Source organism: Hemicordylus capensis, chromosome 1, assembly GCF_027244095.1.
Source record: "Hemicordylus capensis ecotype Gifberg chromosome 1, rHemCap1.1.pri, whole genome shotgun sequence".
NCBI classification, from domain to species: domain Eukaryota; kingdom Metazoa; phylum Chordata; class Lepidosauria; order Squamata; family Cordylidae; genus Hemicordylus; species Hemicordylus capensis.
Genome location: NC_069657.1, coordinates 297,280,911 through 297,308,220, shown reverse-complemented (window position 1 = coordinate 297,308,220; position 27,310 = coordinate 297,280,911). Strand labels below are relative to the sequence as shown.

The 27,310-nt window shown below is 42.1% G+C and overlaps 1 protein-coding gene across 2 annotated transcripts in view; it reads right to left on the bottom strand.

Moving 5' to 3' along the window:
* Positions 1-27,310, bottom strand: part of PRIM2 (DNA primase subunit 2) — a 138,704-nt gene that overhangs the window by 13,780 nt on the left and 97,614 nt on the right. For both annotated transcript variants that reach the window (XM_053286498.1, XM_053286499.1), the window contains 2 exons: positions 18,472-18,598; positions 15,039-15,121 (listed from right to left, as the gene is read on the bottom strand). In XM_053286498.1, the coding sequence (XP_053142473.1) occupies positions 15,039-15,121; positions 18,472-18,598 (210 nt within the window). The remainder of the gene's footprint in view (positions 1-15,038; positions 15,122-18,471; positions 18,599-27,310) is intronic.

The following is a 27,310-nucleotide window of genomic DNA, read 5'->3' as shown; positions in this document are numbered from 1 at the left end:
GACGTTAAGAGTGGGGGAGGGTGCACTTACCCCTCCCACCACTGGCATCCATTTTATTCCAAGCCCATCGGGCGGCAGCGTACCTCCCTGCTGCCCCATTGCCCGGATATGACCAGAAGTCTCTGACACGCCAGCGCATCGGAGACTTCCGGTCATATCCGGGCAATGGGGCAGCAGGGAGGTACACTGCCGCCCTGATGGGTTTGGAATAAAACGGATGCTGGCGGGGGGGGGGAGGATGGGGGGAAACAGCAGGAGAGATAAGTGCACCCTCCCCCACACTTAAAGCTGCACCCCCGCCGCAGTTCCGTGCACATCCCTACTGGTGATACCACTCTTGCTTCTTGTCTCCCCACCCCTCCCGCACACAAGCACCCATTCTATCTTGGATTTACAATGATGGGAAGGAGTTTTAATGGGAAAGGAGAGGGATGATCTGAGTATTTTGCGCACCACTCCAAATTGTGGTTATTCCATTCATGGTTAGTTTTCCTTTGCAGGAAGGCATTCCACTCTTGAATACCTCCTAGAAAGGGAGCTAAGCTATACTGTACATCTAGAATGCTTTGAAACAGATCCCCACTTGCCAATTGTGGCGGCCAAAGCAGACAATTGTTACCTGTCCACTGGTGTTCCCTCTCAGGCATGGGCATGTGTGTGCACCCACTTGCTGATCTGCGCATGGCTGAATTTTATATCTTTCAGAGGTTGAACCAGGACTGCCGCACCCTGAATGCATGAGTACACTCAGTTTTGCTGCAAGAGGGAACATCCAGAAGATCGCTGTTGACTTCTTCTGGACACCCGCACACATACATCCGTGAAGTGCAAGGTACAACACATGTAGAGGAAAGCAGGCTTTCTCCAATATGGTTCTGTCCCTTTACATGTATGAAATCTAAGGATGCAGCACCCTGTTGCCAAGCAGTGGCCCAGCCACCCTAGAAATGATGCGTTTCTGGGCTGCTCTGACTTCTCTGTGGCTGCAGGAGGAGCTTGTGCACAAAACCCAGGTTATAGCAGCGGCAGCAGAATTCAGACGACACAATGGTGCCTTCGAACCTCAGGTTTCAGCAGTGAAACTCACTACCAACCGAGGGTTGAAATTTGGATTTGGAAGCGAAAATGGAGCCGCAGCTGGGTGACAAAACTGTGGCTTCACACATTCGGACAATTACTAACTCAAACCTCTGGCACTTTTACCTCTGGTTTGACATTATGTCCAAACCTCATTCTTATCATCAGAATGCAATGCCATTTAAAAATTTAAGTTGTATGTCATTTTCCCCTCTACCATTATGTAATTAAACTGTCTATTTTGCTGCTTATCAAACACAGAAAACTGCTGGAACCAAGAGATAACCTCCAAAGAGAGCAAATTCTTGAGAAATGCAAATTTCCAAGCCTTTTCCCAAAAAGCTGACCTTTCTGTGTCAAGCACAGCAATAAACTTTGGCACAAATCCCTGCTGTCCTCATTATTGGAGGCTGCCTTATAGTTATTGACAGATGTACAAATAATATTTGCTGAATATATCAAACCACAATGCTGCCAAGGAAATGCTTACTGGGTCTGTTTTGCCATTACAAGTGCAACTGATTAAATGTCTACCTTTCCTGTCACTTCCTGTTACATATCAGGTGAAAAATAAGTCAGTCAACAGTGTCTTCAGTCTGGTACTGACTAGGTATTTGTCTACTGGTGTTTTAGTAATGGAACAGATGAATTTAAAAACAAACACAAAAACTTGATTTTGCCTATGAAAATGGCGGGGTGGAATAATGCAACTGAACATTTTGGTCCAGGTATGAGCAGCGCACATGCCATACACTGGATAAGTTGCTGGAAACTTATTTTGCCTACTGTAAGAGAGGAATGAAATAATGGCAGCATTAAGCCACAGTCCAGAACATATGGCTCATTCCAGGTGCACCAAAGAGCTTGACCATGAGCAGTTCTCTCACCCTGCTGCTTGACATACCACTTTGGATACCCAAGGGAATTTGAAAACCAGCCCATGATGTAAGTAGGGAGTCGCTTGTGGGTGGGGTGGGGGGAAGGCACTCTACACTCTCTCTCTCTCTCTCTCTCTCCAGGGCCCTGCTTTGAATGTTCAAGCCCCTGTCCATGCCCGAATGAGCTCTCTGGCTGCAACCTTTGGCACAGTCCTAACTGCAAATTTCTGCTCATCCCAACACAATGCCCATGTTCACTGTGCCAGATTTTACCATGAAATTGGAAACATTTGTCAAGTGCAATGTTTTTGTACCATCAAATTTTGGGTTTTTTTTGGGGGGGTGGCTTAACTACACAATGGATCAATGAATAATAAGAGGAGTGTCATGGCCCAATTTTGTTGAAATTGAGCTGTGATGCTGGGAATCCCCAGGCAGCAGAAATGTGATAATATTCATGTTGCAGGGTATTTGTTGTTGTTGATGATGGAAATCTCATCTTTTTACCACAGATGCACAAGGTGACTCACAGCATAACAATTACAAAACAGAACAGCATAAAAATTGTATCAGCAAAATCACACATCAAGCTAGCTGCAGCAGTAGCCAACACCAGCAGTAAATCCTAATCAAAAGTTGGCATTTGGGAAAGTCTGCCTGAATAAAAGAGTCTTTACTGCCTGCTTAGAGGTAGGTGAGGGTGGTGGTGTACCACCCTTTGGAGGGAACTCCAGAACCTGGGTGCTATGGCCAAGATGACTCTCTCATGACTAACCATCTGCCATAATCCTGACAGTGGTGGAGTACAAAGGAAGGTCGTCCAAGATGGGATGAAAGTTTTAGGCAGACTCATGCCAGTGGAGGGAGAGATGCAGCTCTTTGAGGTATTTTGGTCTCAAACTTTTAGCATTTTAAAAGTAAATGGTGGAGCTGGCAAAAAAAGAACTGGTGGGTGCAGTATGATCCAAACAGGAAGCTCTTGTGAGAGTTGAACCAGCTAAAACTTTCAGACAGTCTTCAAAGGCAGCCTCATGTAAGTGGACAACAAAGAATGAACTCATCTTCAGTCTGACAGATCTGTAAACACTGCTTTCTCACTGCTTTCTCAGTAGCATTACTGCAGTTCAACATCTTTTCTTCCAACTTTTTCTGTAGAAAAGATCTCAGTGCAAAAGTTGTTTCTACTGAGGCAAACAGAAAACTACTTTATTTGGTGGCTAACAAAAACCTCACTGACGAGTCTGCCTTTGACCCCATCTACATTTTCATTCTGAAACTTTGCATATGCTCACCAGGGCTCCTCTATTTTTCATAGTTGCATAAAATATTCTGGCATGCAGCTTGTCAAAAGAAAGGATGAGAAATGTTACACCTAAAACTAAGCTAACACCTCTTCTACAAAATTAATAGAAGTACAAGAGCTTTCACACTTCCATTTCTAATTATTATTTGCCACATTAAGAGGATCTCTGGCAGCAGGATCCCACCATCTGGTCTCAAGATAGGAACACAGGAAGGTGCATTATACAGAGTCAGACTATTGGGCCATCTAACTCAGTATTCTTTACACTGACTGGCAGCGGCTCTCCAAGTTTTCAGGCAGCAGTCTCCCAGCCCAACCTGGAGATACTGCCAGGGATTGAACCTGGGACCTTCTGCATGCAAACAGATGCTCTACCACTGAGCTACGGCCCCATCCCCTAAGGGGAATATCTTGGAGCAGACAGTGTGCACATGTAGTCACCCATCTAAATGCAAACCAAGGAGACCCCTGCTTAGCAAAGGGAACAATTCAAGCTCGCTATTGCAGGACTGGCTCTCCGCCCTTAACTCATATTTGGGCTAAGATATTTGGGTATCTCTTTGCCTCTGCTAACTGGGCAAAGAGGCACCTTTTTAATGTGGTGATTCTCTTTATTTAGCAGGGGGAGAGTAACTGGCTCTATCCATCCCCAGCACAGTATCTCCAGTGATTGTTGCTGGTGTCTATCTTCTGTTTCTTTTTAGATGGTGAGCCCTTCGAGATAAGATCAATCTTATTTATTTATTTGTTATTTCTCTATGTAAACCACTTTGGAAACTTTTTTGTTGAAAAGCGGCAGGCCCTGGCAATGGTAACTCATGACTTCATCATCTCATCCCTGGCAAGGGTAACTCATGCCCTTGTCATCTGCCTCGACCGGCAGGCCCTGGCAACGGTAACTCATGCCCTCGTCATCTCTTGTCTGGATTACTGTAATGCGCTCTACCTAGGGTTGCCTTTGAAGGTGATCTGGAAGCTTCAGTTGGTCCAGAACGTGGCAGCCCACCTGCTTATGGGCACTAGGAGATAAGAAAGTGTGACACCTCTCTTGCGGTTGCTGCACTGGTTACTTATTTGCTTCCAGGTCCACTTCAAAGAGCTGGTTCTCACCTTTAAAACCCTTCAGGGCTTAGCACCTGCTTACCTGCAGGACCGCCTCTCCCGGCTAGTCCTGCCGCGCCCTGCAAGATCTTCTCAGGTTGCCCTTCTTTCGGCCCCTGGTCTCAGAGAGGTCCATAGTACTAGGGCCTGTGGAAAGGCTTTCTGTTGCTGTCCCTTCACTTTGGAATTCTCTACCCCACCCACCCCCCAGATTCGGTCTGCCTCCTCCCTTTCAGCCTTTAAACCCTTATTGAAGACAGGTGTTTGCCCTTTAATTCTTTGTTTGCTTGTTTGTTTTTAAAATCTCAGATGCTGTTCTTGTTTGTAACCGCCCTGAGTTGTGTGGACTGGGCGGTCTGTCTGTCTGTGTGTGTGTGTGTGTATAGTAAATAAGTAAGTAAATAAATAAATAAATAAATGCGGTATATAAATATTTGTTCTTGTATGCTAGGAAATTATTTAATTATCTTTGCCTTTGTAATCATTCAGATTTATATTTTCATTTACTCAAGTCAGTCTGAAGCTATTTTCAAATAAGAATTACTTATATTCTTAAAAACTCAATCTTTCCAGTAAAGGCTTGCTGCATTTTATCTATTTCTAACCTTCATTTTTATTTCAAAGGTGACTTCAAATGTGACTGAGGTGCAACTATTGGAACATATTTAGAGACACTTTCCTAGTTCCAGGTCATTCTCTGATTGCCTCAACATAATTCAGCTTGTTCTCTGAGGACTTTCCAAAGATCTTTGCTTACATGAAACAAGTATCTCCTCTCCTTCTTTGTGTGTTTTAACATTCAGTATCAAACATTTACAGGAACTCCATGTTTTATATCCTACAGGAATTTAATGAAATTTTTACAACATTTCTTATTTTCAAACTATCAAGAGGTTAAATAGAAACAATCCAGTCCTGCCTTCACACTCTTAAGTGAGGGACCATATGGACTACATTTTTACCAAGTTAGTCATGACCAAGTCCCACTGAAATCAACAGAACTCAAGTACACAGGCAGATAAGAATCTGTTGAAGAGATGCTTTGCATTAAGCTGGATTATCAGTCCCATCTAGTCCAGTACTATCTATTTGCTATGACTGCTAACAACTTTTCACAGCCCCAAGCTAAGGCCTAACCTCAGCTTGTAATTAGGAGATACTGGGGACTGAATATGTGACCTAATCAGAGGAAGATGATTTGTGAGATAACTACATCTTAGAAGGCGGTGACCTCAATGTGAGTCACTTGAAGACCAATTCTAAAGCAAGTTTACTTAGAAGTCAGTCAGTCAGTCAGTCAGTCTTTATTACAGCCTTTGACCAATATCGAAACATCTAAAACAAATGTAAAATTACTATGAAGCAAATCCCACTAAATCAATTTAAGGTTAACTTCCTAGTCAGTGTGATGAGGATTGCAGCCTTAGCAGAGTATTTGTAATAAATGCCAAGGATAGGTAGAAGGTCACAGTCCACTAGCAGACCACTGGCCTATTTTCAGTGAACTCAGTCGAGTCTTTTGGTTGCTAGAGTTCTCACAAAATGTGAGACAAGGTAGATCCTAAAAGGAACTTATTTTCTTAAACAAGAGTGCATGCTCGGGATCCCACTACATGTGCCTTAATGGTACTCTGAGTATTTTTTGATAACACAGCTATCAAGATTCAATTTTTAAGAAGTAGACTTTGCAAGGTTTAGGGCACAGGTCAGCATCCTATGGCACGAGTGCCAAAAGCAGCATGAGAAATTATTTTGAACAGCACTCACACTGTTAGAAAGGCTGGCCAGTACAATGCCCACTGCTTGCCTCTGGCAGGCATGTCACTGCATGCTGTGGCAGGCAATGGACATCCAGGACTGGCGGCAGCAATCTCTCTGGCTTACTTGTTGGCTGACTCTCTTGAATGCACACACTCTGAAAAAATGAACATGCAAGTATGTGAGAGAGCCAGCCAGCACCGCCAGAAAGACCGCCACCAGCAATCCTGGATGTCTGCTGCCTGTTGCAGGAAGCAGTGGCACACCAGCTGGAAACAGGCAGCAGGCATTGTAGTGGCTGGTCTTTCTCAGGAGTACACTCTCTCTCCCCACCAGCAACTAACTTCTGTGCTTTTTTCTGCACCCAAAATAGAGGAGACAAAGTACAAACATTTGTTGAAAGACAGAGAGGCAGACCAGCTGGCAATGCTAAACAATGTCCGGATAACAGAGTTTATCGGCCTGGAATATTTTTTTAACTTTTAACCTGTAACTTTTAATTTGTAATTAGTTTTAGCTTGATCTTTCAACCTTATCAATTTTTAATTATATATTGTATCTATTTTATTAATTTTGTGAGCACCCTACACACTAGTGTATCAGAGGAAAAGGTTATAAATATTTTAAATAAAATAAAAGTAAGTGGACACATAAAATAAGCTCTCTGGGACCGATCTGATTCTTGTAAGCAGCAACTCTTCTCACACTCTTCATACAGCTTGCAAAAAAGGAGGAGAGAGAAAGGAGCGTCAGTGAAAGTTTCTTCTTACTACTGGATTTTAGGACATCTCTAATGGGTTATCCTTCCCATGCTCTAGAGGCAATTCTCGATGAGAATTAGGACAAAAGCTTTAATTGGGGTCATCCTGGGAAGGATGACCCCACTTAGTTCTCAGTATCCAAGACCATGTGAACAGAGATACCATGCTATAATCCAATCCAGAAACAGTTCAGAGTAAGGTAGAAAAGGGGGGGGACTTTCCCCAAAGTAGGCCAAACGTGTGCCAGGTGGGCCGAGATGTCCTCAAACCCAGCAGCAACAAGAAGCCTTCAAGCTCCTTTCCATTGAAACCTTCAAGCCTTCAACGTTTCTTTCTCTGCTGCTGGATGAGGACATCTCAAGTGGGACATACCACAGCCAAACCAAAGCAGGCGGGAGCGTCCGAACTTACTAGGAGGGGAGTGCCTTTTGCAATACCCTCCTACCAAATAGCACCTGACTAGAGCGATAGGAGTCAATCTTACAGTGTTTAGTAAAGACAGAAGAAGATTTCCATGTAACGGTCCTACAGATTTCATGGAGAGGAGCATTGGTGGAAAATGTCACTGATGTTGCTGCTGCCAATAGACTGTGCCATAATCCTAGTGGGGGAGCGAAAGTTGTGTGTTTTATTTGCAAGTGAAATATAGGCTTTGATCCACTGGGCTATGGAGGAGGAAGAAACTAGTGCCTATGCAAGAGGGCAGGAAGGAAACAAACAGGATCTCTGTAGAACTGTGCAGTTCAGTATCATGTATGTAGACCTTTAGACATCTGCGAACATCCAATTTGTGTCATGCTTTCTCTGATGGATTTATCAGATCTGGACAGAAGGAAGGTAGAGCCTCTCTCTTATCCTTACTGTCTACTAGAATATCCTTGAGGGCTTTGTCTCCGAACAATCTCGTCCCAGTGTAGGGTACTGCTGTTAGGTTTTAGCCACAAGTTGTGCCAGTCCACACAGAGGCGGCAGTGGAGTAGGCTGAGAATATTATCGAATCCAGTGATGTGTCAGTAATAAATGCCTGTGCCTTTTGATGTTTTAGTAAAGTTTGTCTGAAATGGGCAGGATCCATGGGAGGATTGTGTATTAGTTCATCCAACCACAGTATGGATGCTCTGGATAAGATGGAAGAGGCAGCAGCAGAATGAGAGAGATAATGCTTCGTGGGCTTTTCTAAGAGCAGAGTCAAGGCATTTGTCAGTGGAGTCCTTCAATGAACTGTCCCCATCCCATGGGAGAACCAATCGAGAAAGGAGGGCTACCAAAGGAGCTACAGTGGGTGGTACCTTAAAGAGATCTGAGGGCTCCTGTTGTAAGTTATATTATTATTATTATTTCTTGTTTACACAGTCAGACAGGTGTTATTGACTGCTTTGTTTTATCCAGACATCGAGTCCTTCCCAAGAACCTGGGATGGCTGAATTTTATTGTCAATGTTGTTGCTGTTATAGATATCGTCGCAGAATATAGGCTGTTCCCAGTAAAGCTGCTTTTTGTAATTGGCTGATGGTGATTTCTGTGGCCCCTATGGTGTTGAGGTGCTCTTCAAGGTCTTTTGGAACTGCACAGAGGGCACCAATGACCACTGCGATTATTTTGGTCTTTTTCTGCCACAGCTTTTCAATTTCAATTTGTAGATCTTTGTATTTGGTGATTTTTTCTATTTCTTTTTCTTCTATTCTGCTATCCCCTGGTATTGCTATGTCGATTATTTTGACTTGTTTTTCTTTCTTCTCGACTACAGTTATATCTGGTGTATTGTGTGGCAGATGTTTGTCTGTTTGTAGTCGGAAGTCCCATAATATTTTTATATCTTCATTTTCTTCAACTTTTTCAATTTTATGGTCCCACCAATTCTTGGCTACAGGTAGCTTGTATTTTTTGCAGATGTTCCAGTGTATTATTGCTACTTCCTTGTCATGCCTTTGTTTGTAGTCAGTCTGTGCAATCTTTTTACAACAGCTGATTAGGTGGTCCACAGTTTCGTCTGCTTCTTTACAAAGACGGCACTTGCTGTTTGTTGTGGATTTTTTGACTTTTGCTCTTACTGCATTTGTTCTTAGTGCCTGTTCTTGTGCAGCCAGTATTAAGCCCTCTGTTTCTTTTTTCAAGCAACCATTCTTAAGCCATTGCCAGGTCTTGGTGATGTCTGATTTTCCACTTATATTGTGCAAATATTGACCATGCAGGGGCTTCTTTTCCCATTTTTCTGCTCGGTTCTTGACTTGTTCTTTCTTGTAGGCCTGCTTGGTTTCATTGGTGTTGAAAAGTTTCTCGTTATTGACCATTTGAAGTGCATCTTCTTCACTGTCCTTGACATATTCTTCATGGCCTCTTTTCTCCTCCTCTACTGTTTGATGGACTTGCAGCATTCCTCTTCCACCTAAGCTGCGAGGGAGGTATAGCCTATCAACATCACTCCGCGGGTGCAGAGCATGATTGATGGTCATGATTTTCCTGGTTTTACGATCTAGCATCTCTAGCTCTGCCAATTTTTCTTTTAACTTCAGTGTGTGCAATGTTATCAGCCTGGAGAATGCCCAAGTATTTGTAATGTTCTTTCTCTTCCAGGTTCTTGATCTTGCTTCCATTGGGCAGTTCTCAAAGGGGTGGTTGCCTGGTTTTGATTTTGAAAATTATTTATTATTATTATTATTATTATTAATAATAATAATTCAATTTCTATACCGCCCTTCCAAAAATGGCTCAGGGCAGTTTACACAGAGAAATGATAAATAAATACGATACGATGGATCCCTGTCCCCAAAAGAGGCTCACAATATAATTTACTAGCTATGGTAGTGGACTTCCTATTGGATGCGGATAGTTGCCATTCTTGTTTAACTGCATCTACAAAGCATTCAGGGAATGGTATAAGCATGTCCCTTGTTTTGGAGTTTGGAAAAGACAAGAGCCTCCCTTTGGAGAAGGGAGAGCTTCTTCAGAAGGTGTGGATTGTAAACAGAGTAGTAACAGCCTTTGACATAAGGGGAGAAAAATCCTCTGGTATGAATAGCTTTTGGGAGGTAGAATAGGAGTCAGCTTTTTGGTCAGCAAACCATTCTCTATCCTCCTTGGAATCCTGCTCTATGTCAGGATCTAATGGCCTTATCCACCCCGAGCACAGTACCTCCAGTGACTATCTTGTCTATCTTGTCTATGTCTATCTTGTGTTTCTTTTTCGATTGTGAGCCCTTTGGGGACAGGGAGTCATCTTATTTACTTATTATTTCTCTGTGTAAACCGCCCTGAGCCATTTTTGGAAGAGAAGTAAAGAAATTGAATGAATGAATGAATGAATGAATGAATGAATGCATGAATGCATGAATAAATAAATGTCCTCTACTGGAGTGTGATCCTGATCCAGGTCTAGTAGAGCAGTATCAGCAGGTATAGATGGAACAGAACCTGGCCCCCTAGGATCTGAATTGTTAGGATGGGGATCAGGTGACTCATATTCAGAAATCTCAGAAGAATGGGGTTGGTCATTATCCTGAGGGGTGCTACTGCCTTTAGTGTTTTTCTTAGCTTTAGCAGAATACTTAGTCTTTTTAGAATGCTTATGTTTCTTTTTGGATGTTTTAAGGAGTGGAGCTCGGAGATGAGTCTGAAGAGGATGTGGTATCCCTCCTTTTTCCATTTATGCCTCCCACCTATTGTAAATGATAGGGGGAAACATAGTTTTAAACCAATGCTGCCAGGCTGGAGGCACTTCATTGGGAAAATCTGCTAGGAGGTGGGATGGGTGGGTGAGTTAGAGAGGTCAATGTGAGGAGACAGGAGAGACGCAGGTCTCGCCGGCTCCAAGGCAGTTGTTGTAGTCACGGTCCCAGTGGTGGATGCAGAAGACGGAAGGACTGGCCAGCCAAGCTCTCGCTCCTCCTGTCTGCTACCGCCCCCCCCCCCAACATCTCTCGTATCAGCTCTGATGTATTTGGTGCTGTGCATTTCACGGCTTTTTTTGGTTATTCTTTTTTGCCTGGCCAGAGAGGCCCGTCGCAGCTTGGGAGGTACTGGAGGATTGGGTAGAATTGCTCCATAGCCAGCAAGGGAAGGTAAAGAAGGGGACAGAAGAAAAGAGGTTTTGGCTGTTTTCTTTTCTTTTCTTAATATATAGAGGAAGGGCTTCAGAAAGGAAAGAGATATTTTAAGAAGGAAGAACAGATGGAGTTATAGTGAGCCAAAGAGAAGGCCTCAAATTGGAAAGCAGAGGAGCTGTCTTTGGAGCTGGATCACAGGACTGAAAGAACTGGGTGGGATCATCTGTCCCAGGCTCTTAAAGCTTTTGACCTAATTTTCATAGTCCTACCTCTGGAGCACGTGGGAAGGATAATCCACTAGAGATGTCTTCATTCAGTAGCAGAGAAAAGGAGGCTGGACTACCAACCTGCCTGCCACCCCTCACACGCTTTCAAAACATGTACATGTCAGTTTTGAAAGAAGGCTAGCCCCTGCAGAGGCATGGGGTAAGGCAGCACTTAGTGCCTTGCCGGAGGCACCTCAGTATCTTGGGCCTTCCCTGATGAGTGGAAAGGGTCTTTGAATGAGCATTTTTCTTTCACTTACAGACTGAGCTTCCATCAATGGTGTGCTATACAGGAACATAGGAAGCTGTGTTATACCAAGTCCTGGTATACCATGGACTGGCAGCAGCTTCTCCAAGGTTGCAGGCAGAAGTCTCTCTCAGCCCTATCTTGGAGATACCAGGGAGAGAACTTGGAACCTTCCACATGCAAGTGTGCAGATGCTCTTCCCAGAGCAGCCCCATCCCCTAAAGGGTATTATCTTACAGTGCTCACACATGTCCCCCATTCAAATTAAAAGCAGAGCAGACCCTGATTACACAAGACTAGTTCTACTCCATCAAAGGTCTGGATGCCTCCTCTTGAGACTGCATCTGTTGCCTTTGATGAAACTCAGTTTATGGACACAATAAAGTACCTGTCAAACCAAACTGTCTACATCATGGAGAAATCTAGCATAAAAATGGGTGAGATACAAGCATATTGTTAGAAATCCCAGTGAGACAACTTAAATGTTGACATTTCATGCAGAAATGTTTTCCTGACAATGTGGCACTAAATCTTACAGGCAAACAGACCACCCACTCACTTAAAAACCATTCACATTCCATATATGTAACTACGGCGTAAAGTACAAGCTGGAAGCTACAAGTTTATAGTTGAAGCTGTAAAAAGAACTTGATATTTTAAACATTTTATTCCAGAAATATTTAAACTATTTAAACTCTGAAAAGGCAAGGATAGTTTATAAAGCTGTGAACTTGTCAAGCTGAAGATTAGTACTGCATATAGTTATAAAACCTGCAAGATTCTGAAAACATTTTTTTAAACAGAATTGCAACATGTGTATGCATGGATAGCTGGAAGATGTACTTCCTCTGGATGAAAGCAGTTGATTTGACACTTGATACAAAGCCCTAAGCTTATAAGCTTGGGGTGGGGGGGAGTTTGGAGCAGGAAAACAGATCTGCCAACACTATGATGTCAGAATTTGGCTTCAATCTCTTATAAGCATGCCCAGATAAGAGTTCCATCATCCTGGTTAGTCACTGTGGCTGGGTATGATGGGAATTGTAGTCCAACAGCTCTGCAGCCATTGGATTAAGGAAAGACAGCCTCTAAAGGCTCCCCAAAACTGAACTGATTCGTTTGGGTAGGCTTTCAGCAGGCTCCACCAGCTATAGAGATACTGGCTTTGGCTGGCTTGGCTAGAAGTGGAGTTAAATTGTTTGCTACTCTAAAAGCAAGTAATATGGATTGTATAGGGAGTTGTGAGGGTGGTAGAAGAGTAAGGAGAGTGAGTTGAGAATAGTGTTAGATATCCTCACCCTTCCCAACTCCCAGGAGTTCCTGAAAAGGGGGAACAACAGTTTACAGTTGTCCCTCATCAACCCCGGGTTTGCCAATCATGGATTTGAGTATCTGCGAATAGCAAACTGTCACGACCCTTGCCAACCACAACTTGAGTATTCGCATTTGGCACCATTTTTTTTTTTAGACGGTGTTTGGGCAATTTCCAGGACCACGGAGTCAATATGAGGGTCAGGGGGTCATTTACGGGGGTCAGGGGTGATTTCAGGGGGTTTGGGAGTGACTGGGGGGGTTGTAACTGGCAACTGTCACCCCCCTCACCAACTTGAGTATTCTTGAGAATACTTGAATATCCACGGTTGGCTCCATTAAAAAAAATCCAGGGTCACTGGGTCATTCCAGGGCCGATTTGGGGGGGGACGGGGAGTCATTTCCAGGGGTCAGGGGACCTGTTCTGGGGATCAGGGGGGATTTTTTTCAACCTTTTTTTGTGGATTTTAGGCACTTCAGCACTTGTGATTCCCCTAATCCCCAGTTTACAATGTAATCCTATGCCTCACCAACCACAAATTCACCAACCGTGAGAGTTTCCAGGAACGGAACCCTCGCGGTTGGCAAGGGACAACTGTACTCAATTTAAGTCTGATGGGCAGATATGCTTGCCCATCTCACCCACCAGGGAGAAAATAGCATGTGCACTGAAACCATGAAAGGGTCAGGAGAGAGAAGACGACACTGGTGTTTCAACAGAGGGAGGAACAGAACACAGTAGGTGACATTCCAACTAATGAAGCATGCACACTTCATGGGATTGTGAGGGCACGTCCGGAACCAATGCACAATTCCCCCAGTCTTCCTGCACGTACACTGTTGAGCAAGAGCCCTTAGGGTTCAGAGTTCTCCCTGCATTCCTAAAGGGCTCTGAAAGATTGAAAACATGTTGATTATCCTCAGCTCCCTGCTGATCCTTAGCTCTTTAAGAGTCTGTAATGTGGGGAGCACTCCTGATCAGTGTTCCTTCTAACAGGGATTCCCAGATGTTGTTGACTACAACTCCCATAATCCCCAGCCAAAGGCCACTGTAGCTGGGGATGCTGGGAGTTGTAGTGAACAACATCTGGGAATCCTTGTAAGAGGGAACAGTGCTCCTGAGCCTAAGGGCTCTTGAACAACATGCACGTAGGGGACCTGGCAGAGTTGCATGATGGCTCCCTTTGTGCCCCCACAGACGCTCTAAGTGTGTATGCTTTGTTAGTTGGATGGCAGTATGTACAAGGATAAACCTGTGCGCTCATGCATGAGCAAGATAAATACTTTCAGCAAAGTTCCATAGGTCTCTGTTTTTAAAAAGAAGCTGATAGCATATTTCAAAGCAATTCACTGTACTGAGTTCTGTTTCTGACAGTTCACTATGATATATTCTAAAATAAATATGCACAATAATTAAAGAAATATTACAACTGTATTACACATAGGACAATAACTAATGCATATCACTGTATTCACTGACTGCAAAATATCTTTTGCAATGTCAAACAAGATTAAAAGACTGCAAAGAAAAATATTATTAACTCCCACTTTCATTAAAAATCCAAATTTAAAACAATCTGCAATGAACCAGAACCTCAAGACCCCTCATCATTCCTCTTGGAATACAAAAAGTGAATTATAATAATGAGTAACAAAACTATTAATTCATTTGTCAGCACTGAGAAGAGAACACTTCCCGAAGGGGAAAAAAATGCTGAACCAAATATTAAACCTGATTGAGAAGATATTTTTCATGCATTGTGTCACTATGGTCGCCTTCAGATGTAACGTGGAACTGCGGATCCAAGGGACCCAGACCCACCCACCCCTGTCCACATTCAGACGAAACGGAGAGCTCCCTCTCTGCAGTCTCATTGACTGTAGAGAGGAGGAGGAACTCGCTGCCATGGCTTCCTTCTTTAATGAAGTACAGCCCTGACAGTCAATAGCAGCCGGAGAGAGGAAGGAGCTTCCTCCCTCAACTCCAGTTGTAGAAGGGGGAAATTGCAGTGCCACTGTTTGGATGCTGGCACCACCAAACCAGAGTTAAAGATGGCAAAAACTTAGAGATGACTTAAGGTACAAATTGGAGACCAGCAAGGGAAACCATGGATCTATTTTTTGGTTGAATGTGTTGCCCGCATTCGGACATCCAGTATACAAAACTGGAGGTGAAGGGACCTCCAGTTTCACGTTAAGTGCGAATGCAGCCACTGTGTGCCACTATTCAACTAAAGTGAATGGAAATGCCTGATACCTCATTACTGAAGTATCAGAAGAAAATATTTCCTACCTGACTGATCCCAGTGGGAGATACTTTATAGGACTGTAGCTTCTGCTTCAGCAGCTCAGGATCACTGTGGCGGAATGGGCACCCTAAGAACAAAGAACACAGACAAGCAAGTGAACAAGGCTATTTACCCAGAAGTTAGTACAATAACACACTTGAGAGAATGGCTAAGTGGTTTTTGATTGTCTAACAGCTTATTAATAAAAAAGTTAATTGCCCATGTGTGCTATTGCTTTACTCTTCTTCTAAATGACTACTTCACTGTATGGTATCATAGCATTATGGGCTCAAAAGTTACATAACGTATTACAACAAAGTAGGCTAACAATCTCATCTACTTGAATGGAAAATGATTTTAATTAGGTTCCATACTCACTGGTATGAAAATTCACTCCCCAAAAGGTATAGAAAAGCTACAGAAACAGAACAGGCTATGATGTGCTGTGTTAGTAAATATGACAAATAAGAGAAAATAAATATGAGGTATATTTTTAAATGGCACAACTACTTCTACAGGGTCACCATGAGGAAGGGAAAAAGCTGCACAATAGGCAGCATCCAGACTAACTCTGCCCTCATGTAAGACTATTTCACTCAAGCAATGTGGGCGGGGTAACTTTCACTAGCCCCCTCCAGCTCCTCCCATCCCCCCCCCGCATATGTCCCTAAGGGCTGGAGGATCTTCAGAGACAGATTTGGGGAGGAACACTGGGGCAGCAGAGGGAAGGGGGGGGAATCAGGGAAACTCACCCATCCTCCATTGCACAAGTCAAATGTTCTTACACAAGGGCAGCATTAGTCTGGATGCTGCCCACTGATTACAAAGGTAAATAAGCAAGAGTACTTTGACCTAGAGCCACTAATGGCGCAGCAGGGAAGTAGCTTGCCTAGGGAGCAAGAGGCTACTGGTTCAAATCCCCGCTGGTATGTTTTCCAGACTATGTGAAACACCTATATTGGGCAGCAGCGATACAGGAAAATGCTGTAGGAATCTTCTCATACTGCGCAGGAGATGGCAATGATAAACCCCTCCTATATTCTACCAAAGAAAACCACAGGGCTCTGTGGTCACCAGGAGTTTACACCGACTTGAGGGCACAACTTTGATCTAAGGATATTTCATTGTTTTAATTTCACTGGAGTGACACCAAATTAAAACTAAAGTACCATTGCTTAACTGGTAGATGAATCACAAAAAACATTAAAAGGAATCACAACCATTTTGTTAAATCAGCAGATACCAATGATCATGCATTTGTATAAAAAGTATGGAAACATTTCAAAAGCCCACTGACAACTGAGATTCACAAGTCCTGCTCTGGTGCTTATGAAAATCTCCAGAATAGTATATAAGGGATCTCTTCTAGCTACAGGTGTGCTCTATGTGGGGGTGCCTTTGTACAGAGTCCGGAAACTGCAGTTGGTCCAGAATGCGGCAGCCAGGTTGGTCTCTGGATCATCTAGGAGAGACCATATCACTCCTGTGTTGAAAGAATTACACTGGCTGCTGATATGTTTCCGGGCAAAATACAAGGTGCTGATTATTACCTATAAAGACTTAAATAGCTTTAGTAAGTTATTAAAGTGTGCCGTCAATTCAGTTTCAATTCCTGACACCCACAGAGCCTTGTGGTTTTCTTTGGTAGAATACAAGAGGGGTTTACCACTGCCTCCTCCCACGCAATATGAGATGATGTCTTTGAGCATCCTCCTATATTGCTGCTGCCCGATATAGTACCAGCAGGGATTTGAACCGGCAACCTTCTGCTTGTTAGTCAAGTATTTCCCTGCTACGCCACTTAAGGTGGTCCTAAATAGCTGAGAACGTCTTCTTCACCACAAGCCCCACCACCTGCTGAGATCATCTAGAGAAGTTTGCCTGCAGTTGTAGCCAACTCGATTGGCGGCTACTTGGGAATGGACCTTCTCTGCCCCTGGACTTTGGAATGTGCTCCCTGTTGAAATAAGAGCCTCCCCATCTCTGGCAACTTTTTAAAAGGCACTGAAGACATATTTATTCACCAGGCTTTTAATTAGAATTATGGTTTAAATTTTAATGCTCCTTTTAAATGATTTTAATGTTAATGTTTTTAAAGTATAAATGATTTTTAATTGATTTAGTTTTGGTTTTAACTGTTAATTGATCTTAATTGTTTTTATTTGTTATAAACTGCCCTGAGCCATTTTTGGAGGGGTGGTATATAAATCAAATCAAATCAAAAAATAAATATTGTACATTTCAGCATGAATGACACTGAAGAACATGAATGAGAATGTGGACAGGGCTAGAAAATCATTCATTCATCCATCCATTTATTCAGTTTCTATACCACCCTTCCAAAAATGGCTCAGAGCAGTTTACACAGAGAAATAATAAATAAATAAGATGGATCCCTGTCCCCAAAGGGCTCACAATTAAAAAAAAACAAAAACATGATAGACACTAGCAACAGTCACTGGAAGTACTGTGCTGGGGGTGGATAGGGCCAGTTACTCTCCCCCTGCTAAATAAAGTGAACCACCACGTTAAAAGGTGCCTCTTTACCAAGTCACTTTCTTTTACAACACACACAAACATATGCTTCCATCAATTCAATTAACATCGAACTTTTCACACAGCAAAGCCATACTTTGGGATACTAAACAACTGCTTGGGAGAAACTGAAGGCAAAAGTAAACAAGTCACTGTAGTTGACTGGTAGCTCTCTTTGGAGCAGATCTCCCACTGGCTGCTTTTGGAGGTGGGGTGAGATGGACTATGTGACACTCTTATTTGACCCAGTCTAGCAGTTCTAAGGTCGCATTCTTCTGTCTTTTGTGTGGCGAGAGTAGCAGCAAATTAATTTCACAGAACCTAATGAAACCTGTGGTTTCTACACAACTAAAATCTTAGAACTTAATTTTTCTGACAGATTTCTGTTTAAGCAGTCAAGCTAAAAATCTAAGGGAAAACCAGCTTTTCTACAGGTTTTCCTAGTACAAGTCTTAGAAATGTACCACGTTAACCTATGTGAGTTTTTAATCTAGAGAGAATAGTTAAGATTTAAATATTTTCCCAGAGTTACTCAGACATTAGAAAAATCAAGCGATTTCTTCCTATTTGATAGTTTGCGAGCACAAACACTGAGCAACTTTGTTGTTTGTCTTGAGAGATATTAGAAAGGAGAAAATAAAAAAGCAGCAGCAGAAAGAGAAAAGAAATGCCGAAAAGCTCGGTGAAGTGCATATTGAAGTGCTGCTGAATGAATCTCTCTTGCTTGACCTACTTCTGTAATAAGACAAATCACCAGAAGAGTAACAGCACACCAGGCTTGACAGTGATATCTGGCATAAGCTGCAAAACTAACTTCTGCCAGTAATTCAGCCAGCCAATCAGTTGGCTTCCAAAGCTGCTGGGTCCCCATGCATTGTGAACATGTCAGGTGTAAGCACTCACCATGATAATCCCCTTGGCCTGGTGGATTGGACAGGATAATTTTCATGCAGCTGAATGGAGTATAATCAGTTCTCTTGCCTTCTTTTCCATAGCTATGTCGGATGCTGTAAGCATATCCTTTGTCAAACTGAAAGTGAAAATGTAACACAACAAAAGCAGATGGTTTGCATTTGAATTACACATGGGAGTTAGCAATTTCAGCTACTATGAACAATGAAATATCGGGACTTTAGAGTCATAGTATTAGATTACATGTTCCTGCTAGAACCATTTTAGAAGTGAAAATTAAAGCTATGTTATCAGGGATGGCCTCTATTCTTAGTAAGAGGCCATGGGATTTTGAAACACAGAAAAAGGGAAATCATTTCTGGGGGTGGTAAATTAATATTGCAGATTTGGTGATCACTTTTCTACAGCAATTACCTCTCAATGAACTTATTTAAAGAAACAAAGTAATTTAAGTTAAACCAACAGCCAATTTATAAATGAGCTTTTGATTTATTTTTATTTTTTTAAACCAAACTCATCTTAGGAGTACTCAGAATTACACAGCCCACATTAAGAATTTATTTTATAAGTTGATGCTTCATGTACATTTTAGGGATATGTTCCTACACTGCTGAAGAAAACAACAGATGAGACAAACATACTATATTTATTTCAGAACAGTGACTGAGATTATGCACAACAATGCCGGCATTTGCTATCAGCGGGCTCTGCTGCACACGTCGCAGCCAGCCAGCCCCCGGGGGGGGGGGGAGGGTTTGCACAAATGGGCAGCTGTGCAACCATCTAAAATTGCATGCCTGCAGCACTACTTAGTTTCCAATAATAAATAGCACTGCACAACTGCAAGCATGCAGTTTTAATTAATTGTGCAAATGGGCAGTTGCACAACACTGACTGAAACATGTGCAGCAGTGCCAGCCAATAGCCAACACCAGCTTCACACTTCATGTCACTCTTCCTTAGAAGGACACATCCAAAGCAAGTAAACACATCCCCCTTCTTAATTTCCTCTCAAACTAAACAGCACCCAACTCAAGCCCCATTGGAGGTTTAACTAATTTGTTGTTGGCAAACAGTTTGCTCCCTTCCTCTATACAGCGAGATAGCCCAAACAACTGACAGCCGTGAAATCAGGGAGATAAAGATGCAAGATGCATAGTTGCAACATCACTGAAGTTGCTATAGATGGACCTCTTAAAAATGGAAGGTGAAATTTAAGAAATGCTTGCTTTAGCATGTCAAATGGTGACATGCTAAAGTTGAAGATGAAGTTTCCTGGTGTGGTCTTATTTCAGATCACACTAACGTGCAGTTGAAAACAAATCAAGTATTGCAAACAAAGCACTTTTGCACCTTAAATACATACTATAGTTTAATTCTTTTCATATCACAAGTCCTGTATAGACAATTTCATCACACATCTGTTTCAGAAGGGTGGTCAACACTCTTTACTACTTGGCAAGAAGATTAAGATGGAACACTTAACCCCACTCCCCATGGTTTAGTTGTCTTTATGGGCTAATCCTACTCAGAAGTAAATTCCACTGAATTCAATAGGGCTTGCCTTACTCCTGTAAGTATGCTTTGGGCTGCAACTGCAAATAAAAAAAATTAGCATGATAAAACTAGCATTGCGTGGAGGTTATTTATAGACAGCGAAGAGGAGGAGAAATAACATTTTTTGTCGTCATTTAAGTTATCACTGTATATCTGAAGACCACTCCTAATTTTGGCATAATGATTATGGCATGAGTGGCATGCAACCGAGATGCACAACTTAGACAAAAGTTTCTCCAGTAATGAATATAATCAAGCATGTTCTGCTCATCAATCTAATAATGAAAATCATCTTCCCTTCTTTGCTCAAAATCTAAGTGAGTCAAAAGTAACAAATTTTGTTTAACTCTTTTTATTCTCTCTTATCAATGTAACAGTTCAGCGCAAATAAGAGGGAGCAGACCTTTCAAGGATCAGATTTGCTGTTGTGTCAATCATGCAGTTAGGGAATCTATCTATCAGACTGACAGGCAACTCAAAGCACAATAGCCCATAAACTGGATACTCAAATGCCCTACACCCACACCTGTACTTTTCTTAAGATATGACTGTTTGGGTTTGTTCTGTTTTTTAAACATGTAGCTGAAGATGGCATGTTCTAAGGATTTTCTTTTATTTTAATGGTTAGCTGAGGTAAGCTAACTCCCGTACTTTTCTTAGATATGGCTGTTTGGGTTTTGTGCTGTTCTGTTCTTTAAACATGTGGCTGAAGATCGCATGTTCTAAAGGATTTTCTTTTATTTTCATGGTTAGCTGAGGTACGCAGAAGCACTGACTTTTTGTTTAAGGGCACATCATACAAAACGAAGCAAAATGAATCTTGGAATAAGAGGGAGGTGGTTGTGGAGAAACACCACATGGAATTTTCTAAGAATTATGGCACTAATTCTTAGAAACCACCTGGGATGCAAATTACATCTAACATGATAGTAATGATACAAAACCAGTTGCGTGTGTCACTTCTGAAGATCAGATGAATTCCAGATACGCATGGCAAAAATTCAAAGTAATTCCAATCAATGTTCCCTCTAAGGTGTATGCAGGGATGCGTGCTCACAAGTTTTTTAATGTCTGCTTAGTTAATTTTAGATCCTGCTCAGGTTGAATCAGGAAGGTCCCACTCTGAATGCATGTGTGTGTACACTACCTTGATACTGCCGCCCGGAACAAAACTCATTCTGCACACAGATGAAAAAGATTAGAGAGAATACTGACTCCAACTGAAAAAATTATTTCCTGTTTTAAATGACACTTTCCAGTGTACACATTAGGAGGTACATTCTGATAAAATATTTGTTATGAACTGTTCACTAACAGACATGTTGGTGCACTTTATTACACAAGATGAGAAAAATTGATCTGCTTTAATTTCCATTATAGGACTCTTTTCTTCAAAGTACTTGGACTTGGGGGATCTAATGATATAATTGGAGGCCAGCAAAATATGCAATGTATTAAATATTTCCAACACCTAGTAACAATGAGATATGACAATATAATTAGAAGTACAAAAAAGTTACACTTCAACATTTTCGGAAATACATAACACCATGAATAACTTGACAGTTCACACACAGTGAGGGTTCAGATGTAAAACAAAATCATGGTTTAAGTATTACTAGCCTGAGTCTTGGGCTTGTGTATTCACTGCTCCTAATTTGATATCCTGACTTGTTCACAAACTATGGTTAGAACAAATTGGGATTGCTCAATTCAAACACAAAGAAAAATCACAGTTTCTTCTGAACCACAAGCTTCAAATTTTCCTCCCCTCACACGAAAGCATAATACATAAAGTAGATTGGTATCTCAAAATACATTACAAGACCACACAACACACACAATTTATATCCCCTTCTGGTTTTGGAGTTTGAAATTAGCAGTGAGGGCAGCAAAAAGGCTAAATTCTGCCCAACCCAAAGATCTTTTAGGACAGGCTCTCCTACATGTTCCACTGCCTTCTGAAGCTAGGTTGACAATGACACAAAAGTGAGTCTTCTCAAGTGGTTTCCCCCACCCCCTGAAATATGCTACTGGTATGTCTGCAGCTGGCATTCTCCCTAATAATTTTTGAACAGATGCTAAAAACTGTGCTCTTCCAGCAAGCTCTCTCAAATGCTCCCTATAATGTGTATACTGGTTTTTGTTCTGTTCTCTAACACTCTCAGATTGTCTAGTTTAATTGTGATATTATTTTTATGGTATTTTTAAATATTTATATTTCAAATGTTATTAGATACCTTTAATCCTTGGAAATTTAGTGAGATGATTTTTAAAAAATTAAAATAAATACACATTATTAAAGAGTAGCACAGCATACACTGGGGGGAAACTATGGATTTCAGTTATTTACAGTCATATACTTCAGTAACCACTTCAAACTAATCTTTCTATATTCTACACAGATGAACCCTGCTGGCATTGCAGAAGTACCTCAAGGACTAAGTTCCATTCAAAATTATACTGCACCAAAGACTGTTAAAACTCACCAACAGATATGAGCTCTTAGAAATATGATATAAAACCTAATCTGCAATTCCACTAGTTTACTTAACCTTGGTGTGCACCAATGGACTGATCAGTAATTTAAGGCTTGGGAAAAAGAGAAATTTCTGAGGGAAATACACACAGGCATGATTTGGTTTAATATGCATCTACATTAGCTACAGGGCATAATTAAAACTACATCACTCTTTTAAATCTACATAATTATGTCCCAAAGACATTCTCATTAGTATCTTTTACTTTGCAGCTAAACTAAAAGAGGCCTCAGGTCTACAAGGTCAGACTTCTTTTTAAAAATGTAATACTGTAACACCAAAAGTAACACAGCTGATACATAACAGAAAGACTAGTCTTTATCTTCTAGCGTATGAGTTGTATTATGAACACCAACATTCCCAAACAGTCATTAAAAAGAATCCAAGAGCCAAAAACTGGCTTTAAAAAGCTTTAAAAGCTTTATTAATCACCAACTAATGAACAGGGATAATTTTTAAAACATGGAATAATTGACTACTTTTATAATTCATGCCTTAATTTATGGCAGCAAGACTGCAATAGTTACCAAAAATAATTTTCTTTAACCAGCTATTTAGTCAGTTAATGGATGGATTAGTTCTAATACCACAAAAAATCTTTCTCAAATAACTGAATTTTCATAAATAACATTAAGTGCCATCCTGTGGGCAGGTTTGCAATAGCAAGAAAATGGAAGTGTCACTTTCTGATTCTGTAAATCTACAGTATCAGAGTGTCAATGGTATCACTTTCTGTGATGTGCCAAGTAGGGGCTTCCTCTCCTGTCAGGTCCAGAACCTCCAATTGCTGGACATGATGATAATGTAGGGACAGCACCACCAAATCTGTAGCATAGAACACTTTACTACGCTAACCTGACCCAGTTGCAACCATCAACAACCAAATGCCACGGGTAGACCAGGAGAAGAGGAACTGTGCTATATTGTAATTTTACATTTGCTCCAGACTATAACTATTGATTGAAATTCTTAATCAATTTGTAAATTTTTTTAAAACTATATTCTGACTTTCAGTAATACAGTTGTCCCTCACCAACGTTTCAGTTCCTGGAAAACCTCACCGTTAGCGAATTCGTGGTTGACAAGGCAATAAAACCAATGAGAAACAGGGGGTTAGGAAAATTGTGGTCGCAAAAAGACCGAAAAAAGCCCAGTTAAAAATAGGAAAAAACCACCCCTAAACCCCTGGAAATCACCCGACCCCCCAAATTCCCCAAACCCTTAATTTCTGAAAAATCTCGCCAAACTGTGGATACTCAGGTCACGGTTGGTGAGACCTGCCACAATTTCCCAGTTGCAGATACTCAAATCCATGATTGGGAAACCCACAGTTGGCAAAGGATGAACGTATATTTCTAGGGAACAATGCTGCATATCAAATCATACATTTTAAGAACCTGAGGAAATGTCATTAGGTGAGCCTTCCTGGACAGAATGTTCTAAAGACACAGCAGGAAAGACCCCCTGTATTTTAGAGTAACTAAAACCTCCAAGCAGTCTTCAAAGGCAGCCCCATATATAACGCATTGTAGGAAATTGACCTGGAGGCTAACATGGCATGGTGGCCAAGTTAAAGCTATGTTGCAATAGGAAGCATTTTGAACAGAGGTGGTTAATGTGTCTCATGATCCTTAGGGTGCATTTTTATAGAATTGTTTTATTGCCCAGGACTGAAAATAGTTTTTCAGAAGCCTAAGTATCAATGCCTAGTTTTGAGGCACTTGGGTGAACAGGCATCATAGATTCCACCTTAAAACAGTGGTGCATATGTTGGTAAGCTCTAGGCTTGACTACTGAAATGCACTCTACATGGGGCTGCTTTTGTACATAGTTCGGAAACTACAACTGGCACAGTATGTGGCAGCCAGATTGGTCTCTGGATCAAACTAAAGGGACCATATAAAATATGTTTCAGACCAAAATACGAAGTGCTGGTTATTGAATGGCTTGTGTCAAGGGTACTTAAGAGAGCGCCTTTTCTGTCATAAACCCTGTTGCCTATTAAGATCATCTGGAGAGGTCCGGTTACGATTGCCACTGGCTCGTTTGGCCTTCTCTGTGGCTGCCTCAGGGCTCTGGAATACGTTCCCTCTTGAAATAAGAGCATCTCCTTCTCTGCTTGCTTTTAGGAAGAACCTCAAGACCTACTTGTCTTCACAGGCTTTTAACTGAAAATGTAAAAATATTAAATGTTTTTATCTTTTGAGATTGTTTTTTTGCTTGATTTTGTGAATTTTAACTTTTTAAATATTGTTTTACATTTGCTGTGTTTTAATTTTCTACACTGCCTAGAGATGACTATAGCAGGTGGTTTGGAAATACGACAGAGAAAAAGAGAGAGACAGAGATAGATAGGGTCATTAGTGAGCTCACCTGAATGGAGGTGGGTGCTAGGATGTGGCTACAGCACCCTTTTTAAGAACTGCCCAAACAAAGTTGGCCTCCACTTCTAAGTGGATGTCCACAGCCTAGTGCTTAACAAAGGGAGGGTCTGAGAACCAAGTAGCTGCCTTGCAAATGTCTGTCATGCTCATGCCCAACATATGGGCTGACAATGTAGCCATAGCTCTAGTGGAATGCACCTTTCCTTTAGAGGGAGATTATAACATAACTTTACTTTAGAGGGAGGTTACAACATATGAAAATTAGTTCCACGAGTCAATGAGACAGTCCTGATACAAGCTGACCTTTTTTCTTTCCTTAATAGCAGAGAATAACTTTCTGAAAGGATTCGTCTGTCCATGTAATAAAAAAGGGAGCTTTGGACCCCCAAGGAGTACATGGATATCTCCAAAGGCGTAGAAGGGTTTAAGAAAAAAGCAGGTAAGGCAATATCCTGGTTCAGATGGAATTTCAAGCCTATTTTCAGTCTGAAGGATGGGTCTGTCCTTAGAACGACTTTGTCTGGATAGCATTTAGTGCAAGGGGAGTCATCCCAAAGAGTTTGCTGACTCTCCTTACAAAAATGCAGTTTTCAATGACAGGTACTTTAAGGAGGAGACCAGTGACTCAAAAGGAGCTTCCATTCATGTAGATAAAACTAAGGAGAGACTTCAGGGTTCAGTGGGCTCTCTTACTGGTGGAAATAAGTTATTGATCCCTTTAAGGACCCTTTTAGAGTTGGGGTGGACGAACACAGTGAGTCTGTTCCAACCCAGATGTCTAGCAGAGAGCCCGGCCATGTGAACCTTGATGTATGTATTAGAGAGTCCCGACTGCTTTAGGCTTGTCAAGTATAATAGGATCTGTCTGATAGAGGCTTTGTATGGATCAAAGCTCTTGGTAGGTGCGTAGTGTGTAACCATTTCCACTTGTACTTATAGCTTCTCCTGGCTGACTCCTTACTTTCGTTTAGGAGGATATCATCTAATAATTTAGCTTCCAGGCTGTTAGGTTAAGCTCTTCGTGGCTGGGATGGAAGATGTGGCCTGACCACTGCGAGAGGAGATTTTGGTGCTGACTCCGTGGCAGAAGTAATAGGATGGGGAACCACGGCTGTCTGGGCCACGACAGGGTGAGCAGAATGCACTGAATCCTTTCTTGTAGTATTTTGCTCATGATCTGGAAGAGCAGGAGAAATGGAGGAAACAGGTAGCATAGGTGTTTTCCCCACAGCATGTAGAAAGCATCTCCCATTGAGTCCTTGCCTATGCCTGCCTTGGAGCAATAGAGTTTGCACTTGTTGTTGTTTCCTGTTGCCAACAGGTTTATCAGTGGGGTTCCCCAGTTCTGGAAGATATTGTGGAGAATTTCTGGGTTTACCACCTATTCACATTGCTGAGAGAAGTCCAAGCTCCTGCTCAGGGCATCTACCAATGTGTTGTCTACTCCCTTGAAGTACAGGGTGATTGGATGCACATGATGTTTTTTCAACCACTCCCACAATAGTAGTGCTAGATTGAAGAATGATTGGGAGACTGTCCGTTCCTGGTGGTTGATGTACACCATCGCTGAGGTGTTGTCTAGCAGAATCTGCACCACTCAGTTTTTTAAGAGGAGTAGATAGGAATTATTTTAGGGTGTGTAGCATCACTAGCCACTCCAGAAACTTTATGTGTAGAGATTGTTGCTGCAGAGTCCAATTGCCTTGGGCATGAAAACTCATGCAGTGGGCTCCCCATAGGGAGGTGTCCATTATGGACGTGTGATCAATCAAGTAGGTAGGAATGTGCCCGAACCATTTCAGCGCCTCTTCAAGGAGGCGCCAAAATGATCCAGCTCCCTGTAGCCGAAACATTTTGGTGTGGGGCGAGGGGTTCCTTTAAAAGGATACAGGCCCTACCTTCCCCTCCTTGAAGCTTCCGCTGCCTTGCGCTGCCCCATCGTAGTGCTGTCCTCTGAAAACCAGCCCTGTAAAAGTGGCAGCCCTTTAACAGTGACAGCAGCTCTTTAACAGTGACAGCAACAGCTGTCTCCTTTAAACCACCCACCGCAGCGATGAGATGCTTTGCCCCAGCATCCCTTGTGCGGCATCAAAGCACGCATCAGCACCATTTGTGGGGCCAGCAACAGCATGCTGGCCCCGCAAATGGGATCAACGCATGGTCAATGCTGCACGTGGGATGCAGGGGGAAGCATCCTGTTGCCGCAGCAGGTGGTTTAAAGGAGACAGCGGCACGGTCTTCCACTTTCACTGAGCTGGTTTTTGGAGGACAGTGCTACGATGGGGCGGCACGGGGCGGTGGAGGCTTCCAGGAGAGACAGATAGGACCTGCCTACCTCCCTAACCTCTT